The following is an 11,021-nucleotide window of genomic DNA, read 5'->3' on the forward strand; positions in this document are numbered from 1 at the left end:
AAGTCTAAAACTTAAAAAACCTGTAGTGGGATTCCGGGTAGCGAGTGGTTACATAAATGAAAGGTTAAGTGGCGTTTGCGCAATTTTAGACGGAGGTATTGCGGCGGCTTACACCACCGGCCGGCGCCTGCGCCGTTTTGCCCGCGGCTCGCGGCGCAGTGACCACTCGAGACTCCGCGCGCCACCCGCGAACGCGCTCCGGCGCCCGCACACGCTTTGTTTTAACTTACACTCGTGTTTATACTTCACTACTTCCTTCCAAGTAGCTATAACAACCGAGTCTTATTTCTCAACTACTCAAACGCATACCTTCCTTCCGCGGAACACTTAAACTCAATACAACCTACCAAACTAATCGCCTTAAACTAAATACTTTGACTTGTGATAACGTTTGTCATCGATAACTCGGATGCGTTGCGAAAGTTATCTCAAATTAGATCAGCCTGATATTTGAAATCTGTGCCGGCAGTTCAGTTGCTCTGTCTGGAAACTGTGTTAGTGTAGTGCCTTAGTGACCTGTGATTACAATGGTGAAATGTTCTAGGAAGAGTGTGTCTCTGTCGGATTTGTGGGTGTCATCCCACGAGAGGGTGAGCGATTTTTACGCGTCGGCATGGCAGAGCGGGGACTCGCCAGTGGCGCTGCTGTGCGTACGCGCGGTGACGCTGGCTGCGGCGCTGGCCATCCTGGGCTGGTCGGTGTACGAGGGCCGCAACCTGTACTGGCTCGTCTACCTCACCAACTGGGGGCTTGTGCTGGTGTCGGCCATGCTGCTCAGCGGGCTCGTCGTCTCCATCGTCGCTATGTGCAAGCGACCTCCTGGTTAGCAACACTCATACAATCATAATAATATCAAGCAATCGTTTTTACCCTTGAACTACTAAGTAAATTATATTTAAACTACGATCGCATTGCTAAACTTAGATTTACAAAACAACGCTCACGCGAGACAGAACCGGTGGTTAAAAATAAAAAATACGTACAGGAATGAAACCTCGAGACAGGTTTTAGGATCTTCCGAGAGAAGGTACTACTTAATAAAACAAGTAGATACTTACCTCCTACAACATTTATGTAAATAAACTATGTATCGTAAGTATATTTTTTTTCTCCATGGGCAAACAAGTTCCGTAATTATTGTTTATTATGGAACACAACAGGTTCTTAGATAATGGTGCGATGAGATGCCATCCGCTGGTATGCTAACTCATTATATCACGAGATGATTGCACACTTTACCTACTTATATAAAAGGCTCGACTACAGAAAACTACAGCCTCAAGACGTGACAAGAAAATCCAAGTAAATAGTCACATCCAAGGAAGACGTAGATATATTGACGTATTTACAAAACATCCAAAAAATGCCGAAATAAGTTACCTACAAATGCGTTTTCCAATCAAAATCAATAAGTACTTACCTAGCTTTTTTACTACATCGTATCGAGAAACAAATCGCCAAGTTGTTTTTCAATGTCTTCTTTAGGATAGGTATACATTTTACTACAAATCGATTATCATAAATAATTACGATAGAAAAAATATATATATCTGAATAACAAAAACTAACAGTAAAACCAGTATGTGCACGCGTCACACGACACGTCGTCTCAAAGCAAGTTGAAGAATTCTGGGTCCGTATAATAATAATAATAACTTAATCAGTATTAAATTGCTAAGTTGTCTTATGATTTTTAGTTCTAGTCCTACTAGATCAGTACCCAGTAGAGTTTCAAGAGCCCGAGTACCTATTCCATGTTTCATCCAAGTATACACGTAGAGTTCGGAATTATTTTGTAAAAGACTGAATAACTTACATACAAAGAAATTAAGAAAATATTTATTATTACAAGTAGGGGGTCCACCGGAATTTCAAACTGCGACCTTCTGCAAAAGGCGTACGTGGGTTCTTCTAATAAGTCACGCAAAATAATAACATACCTAACTCGACGTTCTGGCCGAGTTTGTACTTAAGTACTTATGCTTTTAATCAAAGGATGTCGAAGTAGTTAGGTAAGTATATCAAAGCAATAAGTAGGTTTTCAATTATGTTACCGGTTGTTATGACTTTAAGTTCCCGCTTATGAATGTTTTCAGAAGAAAAGGAAAACTTTTTACATTAAGTACAAATAGTAGTACAAGTACCAGAATTCAATTCTCCCTAGTGACATCTTGTGGTTCTTGCAAATGCAATAGGAATTACGGGCGTATGCGTTGGGAAGGGAGCAATGTTGTAGCATAATATAAAATAACATATAAACTCACGACTATACCCCAATTGGGGTAACGTAGTCATGGTCAATGTTGTAGCGAGTTGCAGTGGCCCACTTGTGGAGTCCCGCTGTAACGATGACGTAACATACGACACACAAACACACATTATGCTGTTTGCGTACAATAAGAGCTACTTCTCATCCAGCTGTCTGCTTATTGCAAGTAGAATAATGTTGAATTTCAATTACTTAGTTAACATCACAGTCAGTAGTATTGTCTTCTTCTTATCGTGTGGATGTGAGGTGGAATACCAACCTCATCAACCCTGGTGTCAGGGTTATTATTGAGCCGCCAAAGTCCACTGACATGTAATGATTACTCACGTAAATAGTAACCGGGACCAACGGCTATTAGGTTATTATTTTTATTGTTATTAGTTACTTATTACTTAATTATAATGTTACAATTTTTTCTAGGCAAATTTTAGAAGAGAAAGAATACATTGTGGGCCAGAATCTATAGCTGTACTAAGTAATACTTACTTACTTTTGTAAAAGTGCGTTTCCCCACCCAATCCGTGACCTATCTTGTGACCATTTCTTATATTTCTTACCTGTATTTATATTTCCTTCAAAAGTTATCATCATGCAGGAGATAGAACGAGGACAGTGCACTATTCACATGAAGTAGTAGGTTAGATAATTGCTACAATTTCCTATCTAACGAAATATACCTACTTACATACTTAATTATTGTGCGTACTTTTAAGTAAAGATCGAGAGAGCCAATCTATTGTTAATAGCCTGTATAGAAGACGTAAATGTCATGATAACTATAGAGTAAAGGTAGGTGTAACATAATAGACTATAAAGTTCATTGTTACGCAAGGACTATAATCATAGTCCTACAAAAAAAAATTGTTACTCAGGACCACATACAAATAAGATGATACTAAGTAGGGACCGCTCAGGACCCTGTTAAATAACCAGTTAGTTACCTCAGCCAGTTACACTTAAGTACAACAGTGTGCAAGACTTTGACCCTCGATTTTTTACATTTTTTATTGTAATTTCATGTTATTGTGTTATGAAAAACAACGTGACGCTATTCAATTATTAATAGATAATGAAAATGCATTAAATTAACCAATAACGTCACCTCATACTTATAACTTATTGTTAATCAGAAACAGCGGGTGCTTATTGTATTAAAGAAATTAAGGTATCTTCAAAACTGAAAATCGTAATTACGTAACGTAAAGAATTCTACTTACGTTCTGTCGAACATTTTTAATCTACTTATTTTTTGGGACGTAAGGAAAGAAAAGAAAATAAAATTTAGTTACTACTTATTTCGATTTTCTAGCCATCTTTATAGTTTCTAATCAAACCTACCTAACGTGCCTACCTTGTCCATTATAAATATCTAGTAAGTATATGGTTATAAGTTATGTATGAGCGGTAGGCTTGTTGCATCTTAAAACTGGCTATTATGACCTATTTTATACTAGTCAGTATAATATACTTACAGTATTTTCCAGTAAGTAATTAATTCCTACAAGCCATAAATCATATGTCTCTCAGATTACCAGAATCAATAAAGCCTTATATAAATCAAAGAAACAGTCTTAACTAGTGGTTATTTTAAACTTGAGAGCTTAATTGGCATCATTAGGTGCGTATTAAGTTAACTAACTTATGTGATTTTGTCCCTTCCATTATTGCGGATGGTGAGCTCACCTAAGTCACTATCATCATCATTGTCATAGGACTTCGTATGAAAAGTAGATGCACGTTGTTTTGATTACTTGTGATTCTGCCCACCTCTTTGGGACCTGCGGGCGTGTATGCATATATTATGTATGTATTGCATATTACGCACTCACCATAATTGTAAACAAAGCACGGACAGAATTTCAACTTTCTTCAAACAGTCAAGACCAACACCGAATTCCATGTTACGAAACTAGGTAACCAGTAAAAAAACCATTATTGTAGTTTTGTATTAGTATGCACTACACACACGCAGATAAGAACTTCAATTTAGATAGATTAAATCAAGATTACACAGTTAAGATCATAGTTGTCGAATAAGAACAGAACTTCTTTCTGTCATATAGGTGCTTAAGTATGGATTACCACTTCATCTCTTACGCCTTCCCGGGCCCGATTGTCCCGCTAACCCTAAACGAAGTGTCCGGGGTGTGGTAAAGACTAATAAGCAAGTACTTACATATCCGATGTATGTCGCCAAATGTACATAACATTATAATGATAGCCGCCGCCGGGAAGCTATGTTAGGCAAGTTGCGAGGCCGAGGGAAGTGGCGTAAGAAGTGGTATATGCGTACCGCGCAGCCGCAAGTAGATGAGGCGTGCATAGATAAATAGGTATACCCTGGTAGCCTGCCACTTATACGAATTCGGCTCATAGGACGCCAAAACTGTGCAATGACAATACACTGAAGCCTAATGATGCGCTAGTGGTCGTGTTACAACTTGTGGCTCTGTCAACCACAGTTGATAGCTGTGTAGGTAGGTAATGGATATTTACAATAACCTGACCTGTAGGGTCTGCATGACAGAGGCCTCTGACCAATAGCCATTCGACGTCCATCTACGTAGATATCATCCGTATCGTTTATTGGCTGAAGCGCTCAATATAATTCGCGCCGCGCGCGACACGGTTGTCATGCAGACCCGGCAGAACTGTAATACTAAGTACTTAGCAGACGTAGGCTTGTAACAACCTGTGCTCGTTCCAAATTTACGATAAGAATCACGACTGAATTTATGAAAATCCAGAGACGACACAGCTTGGCATGGGTACAATTTGTAAAACAATTTGGGGTTTTGGGGATGTTCGTAAACCAATGTATGTATAATTTATGAAGTGTTATAAAAAAAAACTTTATTTACTTAAAACAGGGTTCATACATAATTTCTTAGTATACCTAAGTAACGCATTATAAACTTAGTAGTGTTTACTAGTATCTGAACTAGGCCAAATCCCAAATAGGCCGAATAGGCTAAAAAAATCAGCCTAAAGTATTATTAGAGAAATGTTGTTTTTAGTGAAGTAAGTTTAGGCCGTACATCCTTCCCTCTTCTCTAGAAAAAAGGAAATGAGAAATATATACCTTATTGGGGACATGACGTAGTGGTACTAGTTACTTCCTTTTATGATATGAGTATGTAGGCAGACTGATATATACATAAGACGCCTATGTCCCGTTGGGGCAGGTAGAGACCACGGAATTCCACTTACGACAACTCTGACACACCACCTTCACTTCATCCACTCTTATCAAAGACTTCATGCACGCTGGTTTAAGTGATCTTAGCCTGGCTTTTCTTTAAAACATCCTGGATCTAATCGCGGAATATACGCCTAAGCCTCTTCCAACTCTACCACTTGCTGGCTAATAATGTTATCCATTCCACGTATTTCAGATGTGGGCGAGCTACCATGGTATGTGAGCATGTACTGGTTCTTCTACAACGTGGCGGTGTCCATGGCGCTGGTCATCACCGCCCTCTACTGGATCCTGCTCTACAATCCTGGTGGGTAGTCGGGGTTATTCACCTGCTCGTACATTGTGTAATACTATACCGTCGATTTGTAAAGGAAACACTTATTAAGCACTTAATCGTACGCACCCACTCCAGTGAAGTCCGGTGTAAATATGTGCGTTGACTAGACAAGGAATGAAACCGATTTTTTTAAGACAGGTACCTAATTCGCATCTGAATTTTTTAATCATTATTGTTCGTTATAATAACAAAGTTTGTTTCTTTTTTCATATTTCCTGTAATCTTCTTCTTCTATCGTGTAAGTTGTGAGGTGGAATACCAACCTCATCAGCCCTGAAAATAGACATATAGGTACCTAGAAGTTGACAATTTGGGTTTGGGATGATTCAATGTGAAACTCAACATTTATGTAACTCTATAAGTTAGATATAAAATTACATCTACATAGTAGCTTGTTACACATTATAGAAGGAAAAATTGAAGGGAAGAGAGGAAGGGGTAGACCTAGGATAACATTTATGAAACAAATAAAAGAGAAGGTGCAGGTCGTGTCGTATCGGGAGGTGAAGGTTTTGGCGGGAAGAAGAGAGGAATGGCGGTTACTCCACCGACAAGAGCGCAGCTCTTAAATAGAGAGAAAGAGTAGCTTGTTTACAATTTGTATTTGCCAACAGAAATGTACAAAGAGATGGACGCGCGCATGTTCTGGCTGGACGTGATGACGCACGGCGTCAACTCGTGCCTGGCGATGGTGGAGGTGCTGGCGGCGCGCACGCCGGTGCGGCTGTTCCACGTGTACCAACCGCTGGGGTGCGGCCTGTGGTACGCCATCTTCACGCTCATCTATTACGCTGCTGGGGGAACCGATGGGTACGTCTGTGATGCTATATTACCAACCTCCTTCTTCTTTCGTCGTTAAAAAACACACAGCATTTTTGAGCCGTGGTAGCTCAGTTGGAGAACCTGCGACCTCACTTTGTGGTCGCAGGTTCAAACTCCAGCACAGGCCTAAACCAATGATTTTCGAACTTGTTTTCGAATTCATGTTTGGACCATAAATTATTATTACGTACTTATCGGTGAAGGAAAACATCGTGAGGAAACCCACATACCTACCCGAGAAATGAGTCGGAGATATGTGACCTAACCTATATCGGGCTGATTTTAAGTATTGTCCTGTTAACCTGACAAATCTTCAAGTTAGGTAAGCGGCCACTGTGAAAACGGGATAATGCTAAGGAAATGATGAGAGCCTTTTTAATTGGTATAGGTACTCCACTTTACGCTTATTGTATTATGAGTTTTATCCACTCGTTACTAAAACATAAGAATCTATCAATAACAAATAACCGCGGTGTCGGTATTATTATTAAAATAAAATATATGTAATAAGTAAAAAAAATACGCCCTGCCTAGGCGTGCATCTTTAAAAATAATTCACGTATCCTAATAAACTAATAAAAGTACAAATAAAACTCAATTCACGATTTAAAATTCTTGACCAAAAGATTCCCTTTTTTGCAATTGCATCCGCATCTCTATCAGTCTGTCAATCTATCATATCATGTTAGGACTTCGTATAACGGCCTCCGTAGTCCAGTGGTTGAGCGTTAGGCTCACGATCCGGAGGTCCCGGATTTGAATCCCGGTGAGGAAATATCACAGAAATTACTTTGTGATAGGTTTTGGTTAGGACATTACAGGCTGTTCACCTGATTGTCCGAAAGTAAGATGATCCGTGTTTCGGAAGGCACGTTAAGCCATTGGTCCCGGTTACTACTTACTCATGTAAGTAAGTAGTCGTTACATGAGTCATGTCAGGGGCGTTTGGGCGTTCAATAGTAACTCTTAACACCAGGGTTGGTGAGGTAGGTAATCCACCTCACAACCCACACGAGAGAAGAAGGACTTCGTATCATAATAATGCAAATTGTCTTCATTACGTGTGGCTCTGTCCACTCCGTTAGGGATTACAATAGTCAGTTTATGTACGTATATGTCCAAAGTAGGTAGGTAAGATTATTCTTGTTCATCCACGTGAATTTCCCCAGAAACGGGTTCCCGTTCATCTACGAAGTGCTGGACTGGCGGCAAGGCAAGCGGACTTCCGGCGTGGTGGCGGCGGCTGCCGGCGGACTGATCATCGTCTACTTCCTGGTGTGCGGACTCGCCTTCTGCCGGGACAAGTTCACCGCGTTCCTCTTCCGAACCACCAGTGTGACGTTCACAGACGCATCCACAGACGCCCCCTTCCCTGGGCCTGATAACTGGGTTTGACATGTCTAGTATAAATATATGTATGAGATACAATGGAAAGGAGACCTTTGTCCACGGCAAATCGGGTTAGCACAATTATAAAGTTACTAAAAATTATACCTTTCCCCGCTAGTGGGCAATTGCATTGGTTTTATAACGCATTAACCAATAGTGCTGATTCAGATCGCGCAATCCTCCACTGCCATACCAAGGCTACATGATTCTAATCCACTCTAGAACTCTACGACATCAACAATAAATCAATGACGTTAATTGAGTTGAAAAAGATGTACTTACAACATGTACATGTACTTACAACTTCAAATTATCAACTGTAATGAATGACAAACTTGTCATTATTATATTTTATTACTTACTTAGGTCTAAGACGATAAGGAGCTAGCTGATCCCACTGTTGCGGCGGATACTCTAGTAGATAGTCAAATGACGCCCGCGTTTATAAGAGTGAAAAATTATAATAGCAAAATATGTACCTACGAATGTATAATGTGTCAATGTAGATAAGGTTCTCGAATTATCATATCTATACCTCTAGAGAAGTTACCTAACTTCAGAAAATAACTTCAAGTTAGAATGTTATTTTATAAGATTAATACAAATCGTAAATCCAGCCAAAAATTGAACCTATTTAAAAATACTGCAAGTGCTAATTAAGCCAAAATTATGTGACATTTCTGTACATATTTTACAGGACGATTGGGCCGTTAACCGATGTATATTGTAATTTGTGAAAATAATGTAACAGTTGAATAAATCAAGAATCTTGCTTGCATTTTGCTCGTGTAAACATAATTTGTCAAAGCCAACATATAACCGACGGCGGCCCTCGTATTTCGTTACCTATATAATGTACTTCTAATATAAGGATAGGCATTTAAAAAAGTGCAAACCCCGTGTGATATGTGCTTTAAATTAGAATACTCTAATTTTTTTGCTAAAATTGTATTGTATTTAAGATTAAAATGGGAAAAAATATGATTTTATTAATTGTAATAACAACAATTTAGGTATCTGCCAAAATAGTGTATAAGTTGTATTGCTGAATTTATACTAAATTGATGCAAGTTTACTTACAGGTTTAGGTACCCTTTCAACAGTTTCAATGAAATGAAACTGCTTAAATTGGGAAAGGTTGTATTGTAAATATTGTGAATATTATGTTATATTTTAGATAGTACATGAATTGTCAGATTGTAATATATACATTAAAACTTATATAGTTTGTTTAATATTATTTTGTTATAAATAAATAAAAAATAAATCATACGAAACACGGTTCTAGTTTGCATTACAGGCTGATCACCTGATTGTCCGAAAGGAAGGTGATCCGTGCTTCGGAAGGCACGTTAAGCCGTTGGTCCCGGTTACTACTTACTTATGTAAGTTAGTAGTCGTTATATGAGCCATGTCACGGACCTTTGGCGGCTCAATAGTAACCCTCACACCAGGGTTGATGGGGTTGGTAATCCACCTCACAACCTACATGATAGAAGATGAAGATCATCCGAAACTTTTGGACTTTTTGACAATAAACCTATAGATATTATATAATAAGAACACATATTATTGCAGTTATCTAAACATTTATTACCATTAGCAAAATCTGCATAACACAAAGCAACCAATTAAAATATTAATAACAAACTAAATAAGATGTATGATATGTGATTAATTAAAGTTTTGACTTAGTGAGTCTGTACTGTGCGGATATTATACATTCTCTTATTCTCGAAGTATTAATTAAACAAAACAAATAGCAACAACCGAAATAAAACTCATTTATAAAAAAATAATTTTGAAATACATTTTTCCCTTAGGCATATAATTTTAACAAAATGATATCATGATTATAATTTGGACAACAGTCTCAAAAAATAAGCCATTTTACCATACTTTTGTATATCCAAAAATAATTTTTCTTATGTACAATAAGGTTACGAAGTAAATAATTGCTAAGTAGTCAAAAGTACTAATAAAGGCGGGCCGATGGGCATCGGTCAATGCACCACTGACGCGTACGTGCGCTATGTATTATTGCTTAATAGTTAATGTGATGTAGCGGACCCTGCCGGCGCCCGGGATCTATCTTCGGATGAGGACTGTTTGTTTCGTTATTCCAATTACAAGTATCCGACCACCAGCCGACTACAGTTTGCTCGCTCATTCATACATTATTCATTACGTTTCACATAAGATTGTCATTCAAGATTATCTGTAACTTTCTTCAGTCTTGTTGAGATGCATTTTGCTTTGTCGAGCAACAATCTAACTCATCCTTATAGTCCGTGATCCAAAGATAAAATCCTATAAAACTTTAACCTATTCACAGATAATACGACATAACTTACGTACAATATGTAAATCTCCTAATTAAAATTAATTGTAACAATTATATTAACACTCAGTATCACAAGCATTAAAAATTACTCTATAGATAATATTCTTAGTATTATGTCTTAAAATTAAAAGGCATTTCTAGAGATCATTATAATCATCAAGAAATTGTATTGATGATGCAACAACATCATACGACGTGTCTGACTGTGGGAGCGCCCTCGTGGCTCACCTTACACTACGCTCTACCTGTAGGTAGCACCACTGCAAGGCCTGCCTCTTCTAGTATGTGGATTTCAGTTCAACCAACGCTAGTGCTCAAGCTCCATACATCACTTTTATAAACAAATCTTAAAACGTACCTTTGACAGAGCAGCACACAGGCCGGAGGGAATAGCCGAAGCGTTTTATCCCGATACATTTTTTTTTAAGTAGGTATGAACCTTGAACAATAAGTTGTAACTTAAAAATAAATCTACCTAATGGTGATAAATAAAAAACATTGTTATATGCCATGTAATGCGGAAAACGCAGGGTACTTTTACCCAAACGTGAGGGTTGACATAATTATATTATTTTGAAGTAAATGTCATCTTTGGACATTTGTTTGCCCATACTTATACGAGTGTAGTAGGAAGAGCTGTTTAAATGTTAAATAGTTCTAT

General features: G+C 38.3%; 1 protein-coding gene across 1 annotated transcript; it reads left to right on the top strand.

Moving 5' to 3' along the window:
- The first annotated feature begins 150 nt into the window (after positions 1–150).
- LOC126374873 (protein rolling stone-like) lies at positions 151–9,296 on the top strand. The gene is made up of 4 exons (XM_050021643.1): positions 151–822; positions 5,665–5,775; positions 6,420–6,615; positions 7,797–9,296. Exons 1-4 carry the CDS (start codon positions 528–530, stop codon positions 8,020–8,022), a joined length of 828 nt encoding a protein of 275 aa, XP_049877600.1. The 5' UTR covers positions 151–527; the 3' UTR covers positions 8,023–9,296.
- The last annotated feature ends 1,725 nt before the right edge of the window (positions 9,297–11,021 follow it).

This window comes from Pectinophora gossypiella, chromosome 2, assembly GCF_024362695.1.
Source record: "Pectinophora gossypiella chromosome 2, ilPecGoss1.1, whole genome shotgun sequence".
Classification (NCBI taxonomy): Eukaryota; Metazoa; Arthropoda; class Insecta; order Lepidoptera; family Gelechiidae; genus Pectinophora; species Pectinophora gossypiella.